Source organism: Hyalella azteca, unplaced genomic scaffold (assembly GCF_000764305.2).
Source record: "Hyalella azteca isolate HAZT.00-mixed unplaced genomic scaffold, Hazt_2.0.2 contig7570, whole genome shotgun sequence".
Taxonomy (NCBI): Eukaryota; Metazoa; Arthropoda; class Malacostraca; order Amphipoda; family Hyalellidae; genus Hyalella; species Hyalella azteca.
The window spans coordinates 62,211-80,721 of NW_025937692.1; the positions used below are offsets into that span (position 1 = coordinate 62,211).

General features: G+C 42.4%; 1 protein-coding gene across 1 annotated transcript; it reads right to left on the reverse strand.

Annotated features, from left to right (window-relative positions):
• Positions 1-251: 251 nt before the first annotated feature.
• Positions 252-1,328, reverse strand: LOC108665088 (DNA-directed RNA polymerase II subunit RPB1-like). Its single transcript, XM_018151810.1, has 2 exons — positions 969-1,328; positions 252-932 (listed from the first exon to the last, which is right to left on the reverse strand). Exons 1-2 carry the CDS (start codon positions 1,326-1,328, stop codon positions 252-254), a joined length of 1,041 nt encoding a protein of 346 aa, XP_018007299.1.
• Between the last annotated feature and the right edge of the window lie 17,183 nt (positions 1,329-18,511).

The following is an 18,511-nucleotide window of genomic DNA, read 5'->3' on the forward strand; positions in this document are numbered from 1 at the left end:
CATTGTTACCATGCCGTGCTACTGCCATCGTTCGGTCATTGCTGTAGCTCTCAAGCGACAGCAATGGAGTATTTTTTCCATGTTTTCCCCCAGTGCATTTGCCTGTTGCCCATACAACGCAGCGGACAGCCTCATGCACAACGGTTGCTAGTCGTTTATGCCGTGAACGGATTGCTCTCCCTTCCTCCGTTTCCGTTTTCCAGCATCCTTGCACACATTGCTAGCTCGTATATATTGCTTGCATTTTTTGGTCATGACACGCCAAACGAAGTATTTCCCGGTGTGATGCCGGAGTGTGTTAGTGTGATGCCGGAGTGTATTGGTGTGATGCCGGAGTGTCTTGATGTGATGCCGGAGTGTGTTGGTGTGATGCCGGAGTGTGTTGGTGTGATGCCGGAGTGTGTTAGTGTGATGCCGGAGTGTGTTGGTGTGATGCCAGGGTGTGTTAGTGTAATGCCGGAGTGTGTTGGTGTGATGCCAGGGTATGTTGGTGTGATGCCGGAGTGTGTTGGTGTGATGTCAGGGTGTGTTGGTGTGATGCCGGAGTGTGTTAGTGTGATATCGGGGTGTTGTGGTGTGATGCCGAGGTGTGTTAGTGTGATGCCAGGGTGTGTTGGTGTGATGCCGGAGTGTGTTGGTGTGATGCCGGGGTATGTTGGTGTGATGCCGGAGTGTGTTAGTGTGATGCCAGGGTATGTTGGTGTGATGCCGGAGTGTGTTGGTGTGATGCCGGAGTGTGTTGGTGTGATGCCGGAGTGTGTTAGTGTGATGCCGGAGTGTGTTAGTGTGATGCCAGGGTATGTTGGTGTGATGCCGGAGTGTGTTGGTGTGATGCCGGGGTATGTTGGTGTGATGCCGGGGTGTGTTGGTGTGATGCCGGGGTGTGTTGGTGTGTTGGTGTGATGCCGGGGTGTTGTGGTGTGATGCCGGGGCTGTCTCTTATACACATCTAGATGTGTATAAGAGACAGGTGTTGGTGTGATGCCGGAGTGTGTTAGTGTGGTGCCGGGGTGTGTTAGTGTGATGCCAAGGTATGTTGGTGTGATGCCGGAGTGTGTTAGTGTGGTGCCGGAGTGTGTTAGTGTGGTGCCGGGGTGTGTTGGTGTGATGCCGGAGTGTGTTAGTGTGATGCCGGGGTATGTTAGTGTGGTGCCGGAGTGTGTTAGTGTGGTGCCGGAGTGTGTTAGTGTGGTGCCGGAGTGTGTTAGTGTGGTGCCGGAGTGTGTTAGTGTGGTGCCGGGGTATGTTGGTGTGATGCCGGAGTGTGCAGGCTGCGTGATGCTGTGGTGCTGGAAAGTGAAGGCCACTCGCTGCTGCCAAGTCCTCATGACAATAGCATTACCATTAGAGATTACAGCTTTTAAATGCAATTAAAATTGCAGCGTTTCGGATTGTTAGTACATGTTTTACTGATTACATAAATGATCCCTCTATATTTTTTAACATAAATACCAGGATTGACAGTTATTTAACGAAATATGCACCAGAGTTACTGTGAATGGTCCCACCCTCACAGTAAGAGGATATCGATGTGTAAATATCATTTCATTTCCTACTGTTGTGTTTGCGATGCAATAAATGCATGGGCTGCGTAGCTAATATATCGCCGCAGCTGCTGTATTGCCGTGCATATCTATTGGCTTGGCTTACATCATTAGCATATAAATTAGATCCTCGCTCCTGACCTGAGGCCTGGGGGCGGTGCGTACGGCTTCAATATTGCACATTCATTACTGGTTCGAAGGTACAAACTCGGTTAAATTATCCATTCCCCATTTTCCCACTCTTAATATACATAATTTCCAGCGTCCGTGATTGTAGCCTGCTTAAATAACTGAGGCCAGACTTATGTTGCACGTTTTGCTTCTCAGAGAAGAACATCACGAGTCTATTATTCGCCAGGAAGCTCCATATTCTGTAATATCATCGTTGCATAAGATGAGATTTTCTTCGAAGCATTAAAATTTCAATTGTCTGAATAATTTCAAAATTCAATTGATAATATTATGCTGAAATGAGTACTTCCATCTCATCAATGAGTTATTTTGTACGAATCCGTGTTATGGCCGTCACGTGGCCGTGCCTTTGGTCGGGAGATCGCCCGTAAATTTAACTGTCCGTGTTATGGCCGTCACATGGCCGTGCGTTGGTCGGTAGATCGCCCGTAAATTTAACTGTCCGTGTTATGGCCGGGCGTTGGTCTATAGATCGCCTGTAAATTTAACTGTCCGTGTTATGGCCGTCACGTGGCCGTGCGTTGGTCTATAGATCGCCTGTAAATTTAACTGATTATACGACCCGTGCAGCGGGCCGTTATACGACCCGTGCAGCGGACCGTTATACGACCCGTGCAGCGGGCCGTTATACGACCCGTGCAGCGGGCCTAATAGTACCAGTTCAGTGGCGTGCCCTGACATGAAAGTGATATGGCCGTAACTAGACCGTAACATGACCGTGACTATACAGTAACACTGCCGCGACATGACCGTGACGCGGCAGTAACACGGCCGTAACCTGACCGCGACGCGGCAGTAACAAGGCCGTAACATGACCGTGATTATACCGTAACACGGCCGTAACATGACCGTGACTATACCGTAACATGACCGTGACTATACCGTAACACGGCCGTAACATGACCGTGACTATACCGTAACACGGCCGTAACATGACCGTGACTATATCGTAACACGGCCGTAACATGACCGTGACTATACCGTAATACGGCCGTAACATGACCGTGACGCGACAGTAACACGGCCGTAACATGACCGTGACTATACCGTACCACGGCCGTAACATGACCGTGACGCGACAGCGGCCGTAACATGACCGTGACTATACCGTAATACGGCCGTAACATGACCGTGACGCGACAGTAACACGGCCGTAACATGACCGTGACTATACCGTACCACGGCCGTAACATGACCGTGACGCGACAGTAACACGGCCGTAACATGGCCGTAACTAGACAGTAACACGCCGTAACATGACCGTGACTATACCGTAACACGACCGTGACTACACCGTAACATGACCGTGACTACACCGTAAGACGGCCGTAACATGACCGTGACTACACCGTAACATGACCGTGACTACACCGTAACACGGCCGTAAAATGACCGTGACGCGGCTGCTACATGACCGTGACATGGACGTCTGATGGCCGTGGCCATGATGGCGATGGTTGTCCTGAGGCGCGACATTGAAGGCCTCGCAGGAGACACTCGGACAACCTGAAGCTGCCGAGCGCCGTAGATTGGCACGGCAGCTTTAACATATAATACGAAGCCAGCTTTAACGCGCGCGTCCTCACATGTGTGTTGTGGGTGTGTTGGTGTATTGGTGGTGTGTTAGTGTGGTGGTGGTGTGTTGGTGTGTTGCTGTCTTGATGGTGTGTTAGTGTGATGTGGTGTGATGGTGTTGTCCGTGTTGCTTGTGTATTGATGGTATGTTAGTATGGTGCTGGTGTGTTGGTGGTGCTGGTGTGTTGGTGGTGCTGGTGTGTTGGTGGTGAAATCATTGGTGCTGCTTCTCTCGTTCGAAATGTCCGCCATATCCACCCCATCCGTTGCCGGCTGCGCGTGACTATGAGGGCTGTGGGTGTCGGTGTTGTGTTGCTGGTGTATTGGTGTTGTTGGTATGCTTTTGTTTTTGCTAATGATTTTATTGCTCCTCATCTGCTAGTTACTGGAGCTGATATGTGCATCAGCATCTATAGCTGCCTGACTGACCGAACGTGAGATGCAACTGCTGCATACCTGAGCATTCCTGCATACCTTACATCTCCACTGCCTGCATACCTCACACTTTACAACATTGCAATAATTTTCATTATTCTCGAATGCTGGCCAATTTGTGTGCTTAGATCTTTTATTTCAAACTTCACAAGGCTGCTTCACGTGACGTGCGTTGCAAGTAATAGTTGGTTATACGTGGTCAATCTGTTATATTATAACTATGCTCTAACCCCACAAATTTGAAAGCACAAAAAATGGTCAATTAAATTTACCTTCATTTCGTAAAATTCTATAAATTTCCTTGTTATTGCTGTCAAAATTGGCTGCTCAATCTTTTTGTCAATATAGTTTATGCAACTTTTTGATTCAACAATTATGATATAATTCAAATTATAATAAGCATTTAATTTTATAATTATATATGATCGCCATAGAGAGTTCACTGAGCTGTCCCTCTCGCCAGTAGCTCCACTAGCTCTCCTGACAAGCTCTGCTCTCAAACTCTTCACATTTTTTTGTTCTTTATCTCTACGTTTATATCTCCCCCTCAACCCTCTTCCATCCTAGATATTCTTTTTTTTTATTATTTTCCGCAAACTCTTCGCATTTATTTGCTCTTTATCTCTACGTTTATATATACTTTCGTTCTACCCAACCCTCTTCCATCCTAGATAGTCTTTCTTCCTTTTATTTTCCGGTTCGCTTTTCTCCTCGCAATTTGATCCCACATGTGTAAAATATTACTGAAATATATTCCTTTATTATCCCATTTATTCGCACTTTATGCGCACAACTTCAGCTTGCATGGCTCTTCATTTCTAGATTATTTTTTCTCTTGCTATCTCTTTCTTATGTAGTCTCATTAACTCTCTTTTTTTAATTCTTTCCTCTTCCAATCTTCCCCGCTCGCTCTTCCTCTTTTTATGTTTCCCCGCCTCACTGATAGCCAGCCTGCCGTCGTCATGGCAACGCTCCTGGCCAACGCGTATCAGGTTAAGTGTGTCGCCCCGCCTGCCTTCTCTTGCTGCCTTCCTCTGCTGCCTTCCTCTGCTGCCTTCCTCTGCTGCCTTCTGTGCCTTCCTCTGCTGCCTTCCTCTGCTGCCTTCCTCTGCTGCCTTTCCCCTGCCTTCTCTTCTTCTGCTGCCTTCCACCTGCCTTCTTCTGCCTTCCCCTCCTGCCTTCCACCTGCTTTCTTCTGCCTTCCCGTCATACCTTCCTCTAACGAAAAACTTATGGCGAGATATAGAAAATTCAAGACAAAATTAGTAAGTTTATTCAAGGATGTTCGGCCATGTTTCGCTCCTGTTCATTCGAGTCTTGAGATGAAAAGGTATACAGCTGTTTGAGGACGTGCAAATCCCGCCAAATTCGTTCAACGAAGCGCCGATGACGGATAACGTCAGAGCCACGTCGTCACCTCACTGGTGTATTTAATATAAATCAGAATAATCAATCAATTATAGTCATAGAACATAGGGAAGCTTTTCTAGCGCCAGTAAAACTATGACCTTTTTTCAATCTTTTTATCAATTTAATAAAATAAAATGGTTGCAATCAGTTTAATCAATTATTACTTCGTTATCGATTATCATTTTGCTTTAATAAAACTAAATAAGGCACATGGTCTTTATTATAGGAACAGGCCGTAAAGCGGCTTAGGATCCTCACAAACACCTTCACGGACATAGAAATGCACGTACTTCCTGCCGGACTTACAGTGTATGGATTGAGGATCAGCTGCGGATGGGTCACATGGAGCGGGTGGAAGTCGACAGTCCTAGGGGCGGCTAGCGTAGCAGGCTTTGTCTCCATTAGAGTTCCAGAGATGAAGATATTACAACAAACTAGTAGAGTTGGACTCAAGACGTTCAGTTCTGATCAATGCAAGATAGAGTCCCACGAGAACACTGTGGCATCCAAGGAAGCTGCTGCGGTGTGACTTACAAGTTTTATCTTCACTTCTTCATAGACGCTCCTTTTTCTTATGAAGATTGATTAGAAGTGCGTATGGAGAATATATACATTGCTACCTCAGGAAGGTGTTTTGTTTGAATGAAAATTAAAATTTACTAAAGCTAAATTAGATTATTAACTCAAATTTATTTTACGGTAAATTTCTTTATGCTCACATTAAGGTTCCCTCAAATATCAAGATATTTGATATCCTCTGCTGCCTTCCGCCTGCCTTCTTCTGCCTTCCCCTCCTGCCTTCTTCTGCCTTCCCCTCCTGCCTTCCCCTCCTGCCTTCCCCTCCTTCCCCCTCCCTCAGCCCTCTGCTGATCCCATATTCCCCTCCCCGTATTGGGAACCAAATATACTTGCATGCGCGCGCGGTAAATGAGCTGCCACATCCCCTCTTGTAACGCAGCCCCACGTGTTGGGGCTGCGTTAGGCAGGGGTTGCTGCTCAGCCCCACGTGTTGGGGGTGCGTTAGGCAGGGGTTGCCGTTCAGCCCCACGTGTTGGGGGCGCGTTAGGCAGGGGTTGCCGTTCAGCCCCACGTGTTGGGGTTGAGGTTATTTATACCAGCGCTGAGCAATCCTTTGACCTCAGAGCCTCTTGCTGGCCACCTTCCTGGCCGTCCCGGCGTCCCCGCCTGTTATCCTGTCTCAGGATCCTGTCATGTTTCCAGTCCAGGTTATAATAGAGCCGTTCTCTCGCTCTGTTAATGTCTGCATCCCCAACAACTCCCACTCAACCAATCAACTCTCACTCAACCAGTCACATCCCACTCAACCAATCAACTCTCACTCAACCAGTCACATCCCACTCAACCAATCAACTCTCACTCAACCAGTCACATCCCACTCAACCAATCACATCCCACTCAACCCATGTCCCATTTCTGTACCCTAACTTACTCAAAATAACGTAATTGCGGTGAATATACCAGGCTCGAGGAGCAGGAGTTGCGGTCAGGTCGATGGCCGGTCGTTGGTCATGCCTTATAACCTACCGTAATTTTTTTAGCAATTACAGCTTGCTGGGTAGGAGGAAATAGCGTGATAATTCCGGGCAATTAAGAACTCATCTGCCATCGATGATCTGACGAGCGTTGATCATTATTCTGACAGCACTAATTAAATTGACTCGCGATTTTCATTATTCTGCCAGCAGTCTTGGAATTGAACAGCGATGTTCAAAATTCAGCCAGCACTCATAAAATTGAGCCGCGATGTTCATTATTGAGCCGCGATGTTCATTGAGGTCCGGATGGGATTTTTGGCTGGACGTGCCCGGTGATAGTTTAAAGTTATATTTTAGTATGTCAATGTTCTATCGTCGATTAATCACCGGAAGATCTTCTGAGGGTTACTGCAGGGTCCAGGTTAATTGATATTATAGAGGGTTGTTCCAGAGTTCGTAGTTATATCCAAATAAGAGGCATGAATCGTTGAGAGGCGTGTAGTCTAAAAGTATATTAATAACTAGATAGGATTACAGGATGAGGTTTGGTGATGAGTTACACAAGGTAGTTTAGTTATTGGAGTAACGACGTTTGTCTGAACGCTGGAGTCAGGCGACGTCCAGTGGACGCTTCAAAAAGTGGTTATGACTGTATGATGGCTACGCCTGCCCAAGACTGACTGAGGGTCTGCTTGAAGAGCTTATTTAGGCATGCAATATAGTAACGTCACAGAAGGTGACGTGGCAACCGCTAACGCAAGTATGTGAGGTGACTGTAGGCAACCTGACACTGACAGCACTCGTGAACTTGATCCGCGATGTTCATTATTGTGCCAGCACTCGTGAAGTTTGGCCGCGGGCTGTCCATTAAAACTGATGGCCTCTCACGGGACCAGCGCGCCTGTTGCTCAGGTGCCGTCTCCTCATATGAGGGAATTATTCAAATATATATGGGCGCTCTCGCCCTCAGGTTATGAGGCCCTCATTTTTGAGGGCCCAAAAGAAATGGCTGCGATATTGAGCAAGCCTGTTGAGCTCAGAGGGCGCAGGTATAATGAAGTGCGGGCGCGTGCCTTCATTAGACCAGGGCGGTAAATAATTTTTTGATCTTCATTTTTTTTCGGTTGAAGGGCAGAGGAAACTGTGAAGACCATAACTAAAGGAATTGATAATATCATATGAACAGTCTTTTCTCACAAAAAAAATATTATTCATAAATATTCTTTGATAATTCCGGTGTGGATTTTAGAATTTTTCTGGGTTCTTTCCAGTGTTTGATCTGATCTTCTTCTTCAGTTGATTTTCTTCCTAAAGCTTATGAGTTTATTGTTAGTTTCCCCTCGTTCATGACCGAGAGAGTTAAATTGTTCTTTGTATTATTTCATGAAATTAGTTCTGAATGCTTTCATCAAGCGGTTGTTTGTGCTCGATTTACTTACGTTAAACTAGATCTGAAGACTCTGTCACTTACTCATGCTTCCTTACTCCGCTCGAGCAATGTTCTTTGACGTTGCGCAATCGGGCTCCTCAAACTCAATTGCATATAATTGGCCTTCACTTTCTATCACAGTCTCCGTACCGTGTAAGCAGAAGATGATGCAGTCAACTTAACGCAGTTAGGCAGGGCATGACTCCGGTCATGGATTTTTGAGTCTGGCATGCAGCCTCATTAGCGCTTTAAAGATGACGCCTCATTCGCCAGCCTCGGGCACAACTGTGCTCGCATGCACTCTGCGTTTTCTTGCATTCAGGGTAAAGATTTCAGTGTACGCCTAATTCAGTGTACGTTATGGTAAATGGTTTGGGGGACGAATTTTGGCGAGAAAGATGGCGTTTAATAAATTCTGTATGTTTAGGTTTTCCAAAATTAAAATTTGCCGTTTTCGATACTGGGGCGTATATATTTTATAAATTCAAATAAGACTAATCACGTCAAAAAATAAATAGCGCAATACGGTATTTACTATGTTAGTAAAAATTTCCAACCTTGGAGACAGCTTAGGTTGAAGAAGAGTGGACTGTTCCGCCATTGAAGATAGAATATTAGATCGTAGAATGGATTTTTTGATGAATGAATTTTCTTTTCTTCTAAAATGATTTATTTGTTGCTTATCTATTTGGATGCAAGAGCACACACACATACGTTACGACTTTGAAGTACGGATGCGTGGGCTAAGAAGAGCGGACAGTCAAGGGATGAAGCATCCGAACAAATTGCTGGCTACCATGAGAGGATATCGAGGGCCTCGCTAGGTTGCTGCGCTACCATTTAGCCAATTGTGCTGAATGCCTTTACGGATGGCTATAGTGGTTTTTTCAACATTATTGTAGAATTTCGAACCTAAATTTTACTTTACAAAAAATAAGTACTGTCGTTTTACTGGGAGCACTGCGGTTTAATGTCCAATAAGAGCTCATGCTTACAAAGTTAATCCCATAATTTTCCTAAGGATATTTGAAGCCAATAAACATATCTGCCAGCGTATTAAGATGTAAAACCCTTAAGGGACATTATAACGATTTTAGGGCTGGCGGTGATTTTAAAAAGTAATTCATCTCGTTCTATTTTCCCTTTTTGATTTGGCTGTCGCCAATGACTTGATGACTTTCATATATTACTTTCCATTGACTATACAAATATTACTGAACATCACTTATTTTGCGATAAAACTAGAATCGAAAACTGGGCTACTTAGAAATTACAGATTTTTCCCGAAGATTCCTAATTTCTGGTTCACTTCTCAAAGACACGAAGCAACTGCCATGAAAGCTTGATAAGAATTTACACGCTTGTACACAGTGATGAGAACCTCTACAAGAATCGGACGAACTTTATAGGCTGCGGCGTGTGCTGGTACAGGTGTGTCAGAACTGCGTGTGCTGGTCCAGGTGTGTCAGGACTGCGTGTGCTGGTCCAGGTGTGTCAGGACTGCGTGTGCTGGTCCAGGTGTGTCAGGACTGCGTGTGCTGGTCCAGGTGTGTCAGGACTGCGTGTCGGTGGCTCGTAACGGCCTCTATGATGGCCAGTTTGTGATCATGTAAAACTTGGTTAATGACTTTTAATGGGCAGTTTGTATGTTATTGGCCGGGGCCAACATCATACAAATCAGCCATCTCTTCCAGGACTAATATTGCGCGTTTGTATTAGACGACATAAATTGATTGCTGTGTAATCTGTGTGTCTTTCACTGGCCTGTTAATAAATCATACCTTCTTCGTCTTATTCTTAATGTTATCACTTTGATGTTATTTTTCATTGTTCGAGATTCTTTTCAACTGTCTGTTTTGGTGAAGTTAATTATACTTGGATCAATATTTTGTTACACGCCAAACATTTATCTAGAGTTGATTATTTTTTATAAAATAAGTAATGCAAAAATGTTTCTGGGTATTTGCGCCGGTTATCTTGATAATTTCAAATTTTCTTCAATCATTTAATTTCATATATTTAATTGTTTATACTAAGGTATAAATAGTTAGCAACTTGCTATAATATTGTAGTAGGGTATGTGTGATAATTAATGTGACCGAATCGTATAGTTTCCTTGGTCTTCTACTACTACTGCATTTTATTGTTTTGAATATATCACGCTTCACAGTTTTCCCAAATGACTTTAGTGCAGCTCTGAATCAGGTATGAATCGAATTTTTAGCGCATTTTCTCATTTATGGAAAAAATGCACTATTGTGCTCGCCATGTCCGTCTGTCTGTCTGTCTGTCTGTCTGTCCGTCCGTCCGTGACCTCAAGTTTTCGTCGACGAGAAAATGCGCTCTCTGTCACTCACTGCAGTGAGTACTGAGTTATATTTTTTATGTATTCTGCAGGTCGCCTAATTAGTTGCAAGACTTGCGTGGAAAACAGTGGGAGGTTTCGTTCAGGATTTGTCCTTAAGCAGTTTTTAATGTTTTAGTATGGAATCCAGTTAGCATTGCGAATAGGCATAGCATCAGTGATACCTCAACTTTCGATGGAATATGGCGAAGAAATTCAGTTTTACATCATTGTTCTCCCTTAAGGGGACCAGGATCGTCTACTCTAAAAATTGAAGAAATTACATTTCCTGTGTTTTTCATCTCATTTTTAGGGAGAACTATTAACAATCGAAATAACAAACAAAATAAAATAGCTGTCGTTCTTTTTTTTCTAAGGCCGTTTTGAACTTTTATAAAATAAGCATTTATAACCATTGTTTCTAAAGATTTCTTTAATTAAATCTGTATTTGTAGATCATTATTCGCGTTAATTGAACTGAAATTTAAGCTTATTTTGTAGCTACTGAGAAGACGCGCCGATCGCAGCAACTTCATTTATGTGCGGGCTTTAGTTTTAACTCCAGGCTATTTTGGACTTTTATTAATTGGCCGCTTTATAACAAAATTTACAAACTTTTGTTGAAAAAGTTATATATAGATTAATATTCGCATTAATCGTAATGTGTTTGTACTCATTTGAAAGCTGCAAACGATGCGCTATCAAAAAAGTAAACAACATGGATGTACATGCAATTCTTTTTGCTTAAGGTTGTTTTGAACTTTTATAAATGGCCATTATCATATCAGAAAATATATATCAATATATCAGAAAAATCACATAGATGGCTCATTATTTGCGTTAAACTGGACAAGAATAAGTCTAAAAACGCGTGATGGTAGCTTAAATACGAGTAATTGGCAATATATAGAAAGCTTGGGCCACAATTTTTTTTTGTTATTTTCTTTTTCAATCAATTTTACTTATTTGGCTCCCCCGGACCACTAATAAAAATTTCCTTAATACGCAATCTCAAAAATCTATCTCCTCCTATGATTTTCAGGCAACAGCATTAAGAGACATATCATTTCAATTGTAAAGACTATATCCAGCGACTCTAGAAGCTCTTTTTTCTGATTTGTAATAGCATAAAATAAAATATCGAAAAAGGGCTTCTAGAGTCGGTAGAATAGATAGAATATAGATAGATGAAAATGTATATATAGAATGTGTCTCTCGATGTTGATAGGAGGAGGAGGAGATAGAGGAGGTCAGGAGGAGAGATATCTCCTCCTCTATCTCGAGGAGGAGATAGAGGTCCTCCCTTTTTGTCGTTTTCTATGCATATCACGTTTTTTTTTAATTTACTCAAAAATTTCATTGATGCAAAATGTTTTCTTTTTTGCGATTTACATATGTGTGCGAAGTTTCAGAAAGATCGATCATTTAGTTTAGGATAAAGTTTTTAGAGTAGACGATCCGATCCCCGGCAATTCAACAATGGCATTGCCATCACTTTTATTTTGTACAACAATGAAACATCCAGCTACAATATAATATGGTTAAGGATCAAGTCTTACTTCACTTATTTCCTTTAAACAATGGCATTGACTTCACTTGTACTGTGTACATCAATGACACTTCCAGCTACAATAGAATAAGGTTAAGGATCAAGTCTTACTTCACTTATTTCCTTTAAACAATGGCATTGACTTCACTTTTATAGTTTACATCAATGACACCTCCACCCGCAATATAATAAGGCTACGGATCAAGTATTATTACTTCATTTCTTTCCTTTAAACAATGGCATTGCCTTCACTTGTAATGTGTAGCTAACTCTGCACCATGTCTACAGTTCTGCCAGACGGCGCCTAGCCACCACGTGAGTGCTCTTCTGTGCATCTTTATTCCTTCAATTTCTCTCGTATTCCCTTTAATTATATGCATTTACCTTCATTGTTCTCTTTAATTCTTCTTCATGTTCTTTGTAATACTTATCAATTATCTCTTCGCTTTTCATTCTTGTCCCGGCTTGGTCTTGAGTAGTACTAGACTTGCTGTAGTGCTGCGTACGACAGACGTCGCCTTGTATGACCAGAAAAAGTTGTTCTAGAAACATCCGAATATTTGGTTGTATTTCACTTGAAAAATAAAATATCAATGTATTTTAATGACGTGAGGAAAAGCTTTTGCCGTCGGCACCCAAGTAATCCTGAGACCTGATATGTGTTCTGGAACAGCTTTTACTGTGTGTGCTGCCTTTTCCTTGACCACTTCCTTCTTTGCTGACTGCTACATTCTTCGTTGTTTTGGTTCCCATCATATCCCTCATAGTCTTAATTTTTATTCATTAACGTTTATAATAATGTGTCGAATGTGTTTATGGTAAGTAAATGAAAACCATTTGTATTGAAAACGAATTTTTTACATCGCCTCGAATCTGGATCGGCTCCGATCCATAATCGATATCAGAGAGTAGGCTTACTTTATATGTTTTTATTTGGCTAAAAAATACTGTGCTTCATCCAGGAGCAGAAAAAATCTTTTCAAAATCTCTTCAATTTTTCCACTAGACTGCGATCAAAATTTTGAAAATTTTGAAGCTGCTTCCACATTTTATTAGGATTGAATTGATCTGAATTATCATAAATCACGAGTTGAAGCTAACCAAGTCTAATATGGGCCTACGTGATGCCCAGTATTTCATGCTCTGCATGGTGTGCTATAAAATGTCTTAGTGATGAACAATTCTTTACACCAGTTGAATTTATCTTAAATGCAACGTAACTTTTCTCGTTACTTGCGGGCCTGAGCCAAACAAGTCGCTTATTGTGTAGGGCATGTGAAACCTTGTATTTTTCGGAGGTCCAACAGAATAACATTTTGGCTTTGCTTGCATGCATGAAGCGACAGGAAAATGAGGAAATAGCAACGTGTAGCAGCGCCTGCTCAAGGGAACCCGTGTGCTAAGAGTACAGCGGCCTGCTAAAGGGAACTCGTGTGCTAAGAGTGCAGCGGCCTGTTCAAGGGAACCCGTGTGCTAAGAGTGCAGCGCCTGCTAAAGGGAACCCCTGTGCTAAGAGTGCAGCGGCCTGCTAAAGGGAACCCCTGTGCTAAGAGTGCAGCGGCCTGCTAAAGGGAACCCCTGTGCTAAGAGTGCAGCGGCCTGCTAAAGGGAACCCCTGTGCTAAGAGGGCAGCGGCCTGCTAAAGGGAACCCCTGTGCTAAGAGGGCAGCGGCCTGCTAAAGGGAACCCGAGTGCTAAAGGGGTTCCCTTATTTTCTTTATTTCTTTTTTAGGCTGCCATTCAAGACAGCCCAAGAGCAAAGAGGGCAGCAGCCTGTTCACGTGGCTCTTGCCGCTGTGTTGATCTCTGTGTGAATTGCACCACTTCTACCTAATCCAATTCTGCGCGAAAACTCAATCCCAGGGGCGAGCGCAGCCTGCGCTGCAGCAGATATTTTCACACCCCTTAGGTGATGGAAGTTTATTTGCAGTGCAGTGTTATTTGACGAAAAGTACAAGCAGTAATCATTTGCCCGTTAATTGGCTCACCAAATAAGTTTGCCTTGATTTCTGGTGATGAAATTTTGGAAAGCTGGTGATTCACATATAACAGAACACATTTGTGACGGCCAAATAAATTAAAATAGAATGTTAAGGTTTTCTAGGATGTATCATTCAATTTTCTGTTTCTAATTGAAATTTGATAATTTTACATATTTTTAAAAGGCAGATAAATATTTTCAGTAATTAATTTAACTTATCATTACTTGAACGATCGTTCTGTTTGTTTTCAATATTGACAGAACGACTATATGTGTGTGAAACGTCAAAAAATATCTTCTTTCCTACGTTTAATAAATTTTCTGGACGTCAAAGACTCATGACTATACCATTAGGACTAGTGACTGTTTTTTTAAATGAAAATCCCCCTTGACTCGTCATTGAGCCTTCCGTCTCGCAAATAATGAAAATAGCTGACAATTTACTCTTCTCCGCCTCTTCAACTTGGTTTTGTGTGCCCACACATCAACAGCCAGAGCTCAGTATCTGCCCTGGCAGACGGTGTGCTTGCACAATTTTTCATCTCAACCCTCCATAGATTCATACCAACGTCTCTCCATACATTTCAAGTTTTTTGATAATGCATACTTAAAATCTGACTGTATTTTGTCTCAATTTTACGTATGAATTAGTCCGTTATATAAACTTAATCAAGTTCTTTAGCTCGTTGCATTTATTTAAATTATGCTCTCTTTTGTGATGTGTTCCTTGCGCGTGCATGAGCTCAGTCCAGCTTCCATGTAACACAACTTGTCCCTACAATAAAGTGTACTTGACTTGGCAAAACTCGCATTGATTCTATGTATGTAAATAAATAAATTGAAACATAAATCGAATGCTACTAATTAGTGTATTAATTGGTACCATCAATTATGTTTGTCCTGTATTAATCCCTAATTTTAATTGTACTGGTATTTACTGCCCTTGCTTCTTCGCAATTATCTATAGTTATGTTAGTAGCGAGCCCGCCTAGCCTGAATGCATTTATGAACTTAGATTATAATTTTAGTTCATTATATATTTATATTATTTTATTCCCTCTTAATATTTATGCAATTTTTCGCTTCAAATATCCATAAGAACTCTCATGATTTACAAGTTGAGTTTCCAGATGAAAGTAGAACTCCAAGATAGATATGATAGATAGATAGTAGATACAAGATAAGGTAGACGTCTCCCTAAACTGAAATCTCTCTTTAATGTGCCTGCTCTCGATGCCCTTGTTGCCACGATGATCTCTTTAATTCTGGTGCCATGCATGCCATGAAGAAATAAAGACGTGATGATAATAGTTCGAGTTTTGCACTAAGCTTTGTTTTCTCTCGTACCCCGACACTGTTGCTACCTCCGGCCGTCGACGCTGTTGACTGCTGGTGTCTCTGTTGCTGTTCACTACCAACATCTCTGCTGCTGCTGACTCTGCTGGCATCTCTGCTGCTGACTTCGCTGTTGACTCTGCTGGCATCTCTGCTGGCGTCTCTGCTACTGACTCTGCTGACATCTCTGCTGCTGACTCTGCTGGCATCTCTGCTGCTGACCCTGTTGCACACCTCATAACATCACACCCCTGTTGCACACCTCATAACATCCCTGTTGCACACTTCATATCACTCGCCGCTAACCTTGCAGCCGAGTTGTAGATCTATGAGTTTTTGTTTATTAATACATAAGTAGCAATACATTAGAAGCAGTACATTAGTAACTTTAAAGTTTCTTGTGTTACATTGTCTCACGCTCAACATTAGATAATATCGAATTATATAAATAACGATGTGTTTTCTTCAATCATTTGATTTTAAGCTTAGTGTGTTCCTATTAAATATAGCTCTATTTTTATTGGGATATAAATGAGTATAACTGTATTATAAAACATTTTATATATTCAAACAGGTACAGGATTTTAATAGAATATAACTGTGTAGCTATTGAGTTTTAATTGAATGTAAACATGATGTTATAGTGTTCTATTGAACGTGAATATAATATCTTACATTGATTTTATTGAAATTTTGATCGAATTTAATTGAATATAGACATGATTGAATATAAACATTAAATTGAGCGTAAATGCAATATCTTACATTGAATTTATTCAAATTTTGATCAAGTTTTAATTGAATATAGACATGTTATAGGGTTATATTGAGTGAAATGTATAATATCTTGCATTTAATTTATTTAAATTTTGATAGTTTTAATTGAATATATATTTAATTGAATATAACTGGTATATCGCAGCTACTAGAGAAGGTGCTGGTGCAGAACATCTTGTTCGGTCTGTCCCCCTCTCTGACTGATGGCATCCGCAGCCTGCCACGCTGGCGTCTGGCTCAGGCTGCCCTGCCACATGTACTGCACTGCTGTGCTGCACTGCTGTGTAACAGGTGTGTGCTGTACTGCTGTGCAACAGGTGCGTGCTGTGCTGCTGTGCAACAGGTGCGTGCTGTGCTGCTGTGCAACAGGTGCGTGCTGCACTGCTGTGCAACAGGTGCGTGCTGCACTGCTGTGCTGTGCTGCTGTGCAATAGGTGCGTGCTGTGCTGCTGTGCAATAGGTGCGTGCTGTGCTGCTGTGCGTGCTGCGAGGTTAGCAGCTTTTTAACGGGGTCCATGCTGCTCGTTCAAGGAAAACTTCAAGGTTTTTCCTCATGTTCCTGAGGTCTATGCTGCTTCTATTTCCTGACGGTAAGAGGAACTGATCTGCCAGTTGCTTCAAGTTCTTGCGACAAACTTTTGGTGGGTTCGGTAGCAGTCTCGGAGTTGCGTTCTAAGTTAGAACCATCAGGACAGACCAACCGTCTAAGGTTTAATACTGCGTGCATTTTCTGTTTCTTCAAATAGTTGAAGTGAACAACGAGCTCGAGCGATATACCGAGCAAAACATCTTTTGCGATGGCCCTATTCATTTTTAATGTTTGATAGAGAGGTTTTCTGCATTTTTATATCTCAATTTTCATTTTTGCTTATGGCTTTTAGCCGAATTTATTGGCTGCAAGAACACGTTATAAGGAAATAATTCGATTAAAAAATTAAGGACATAATTATGTACAAAATTCGATTTTACATCATTTTTTGTTTTTGAACTTTTATTTTTCACGCTGCTGTTACGTATGTTACCCTCATATACCAAGTGAAATTCTTTAGATTTTGACATACTCGTACACATACTACAGTGTGCCGAACTCCGTTGTTCTGCCTATGTTCCATCTATTTAATGGATCACAAAGTTGAGAGAACTCAAGCCAAATTGTCATTATTAAAGGTACCTCACTTGCGATTCTAGTTTGTTTCTAAACTAGGTTCGTAAAAAATTCTGAAATTACTATGTTATATTGAAATTATTATTTATATTGAAAGTATGTAAATTATATTTATAATTATCAATTACTTCAATATTAATTAAAGTAATTAATTAAAATAATTAATACTGAATAATTAAAATAATCAATTACTAATGAGTAATTAAAATAATTATTAAATTAAAGTATTAATTATATCAATAATTCAATTATTACACGCAGGAAGGACGCGAGCATCTCAGAGCTGGGCGCGGCGGAGACGAAGCTGCTGTACACGCTGCACTGGCTCTTCCTGGACGCCGCTGAGGAGTGCGCCGACGCTGACGCTGACAAGGCCGGCCAGCGCAAGTCAGCTCGCCAGTACCTGTACCCTGTGACCTCACTGCAGGCGAGTGGTGACCTGTGACCTCACTGCAGGCGAGTGGTGACCTGTGACCTCACTGCAGGCGAGTAACTGCAGGCGAGTTATGACCTGTGACATCACTGCAGGCGAGTTGTGACCTGTGACCTCACTGCAGGCGAGTGGTGACCTTTGACCTCACTGCAGGAGTGTTACTTGCTCCACACCGAATTATTGTCTTTAAAGATCACTTTCACCCTCTATTATTTGTTGATGACATTCATGGTGGCAGTGAACCGCAGTGACCAGACATGCGATTGCTTCGCAGGTGTTCGTCTACCTCTTCGCGCCGCTGCTGCGCATCCTCCGCGAAAGCGACTTCCAGAATTTCCGACTAGAGAACGGCCTCAAAATTTGGGGTGCACTGTGGGAACATCGGCATCCAGACGTGGCGGTGTTCACGACACCCGTTAGCCCCCAGAAGGTGGTGCTGAGGCCCCGACGGGTGAAGGCCGTGGGGCCTCTAGTGCAGCAGCTGCCGCAGCCCCAACAGGTCTTCGGGGATGTCTTCTTGGGGAGTGGAGGGGCGGGGCCGTCGAAGCCCCAGCTTCCGTACGGGCACGACAGTGAGGGTGAGAATATCCTGGTTATTATGTTCCGAATTTAGCTAATTTACTTATCATGTACATTCTATTATTTATTGATATAATTTTGTAAACCTCCGTTTTGCGCTGGGCAACAATTTTGACAAACACAAAAAATTCAATCCAGGTAATATCCCGACACGATTTATATCGTAGAGTCGCGCCCGATGTATTTACGGTGCCATTTTTTATGTTTTTTAATAAATACATTTTTACGGTGCCCCTATGTATTTACGGTCCCATTTTTCAAAACTAC

Excerpts from the sequence above, each read along its gene's own strand:
- LOC108665088 (XM_018151810.1), bottom strand. The coding sequence starts at position 1,328 with ATGAGGACTTGGCAGCAGCGAGTGGCCTTCACTTTCCAGCACCACAGC. Across the intron at positions 933-968 it reads CCGGCATCACACCAACACCT|CCCCGGCATCACACCACAAC; the intron begins GTCTCTTATACA and ends TATAAGAGACAG.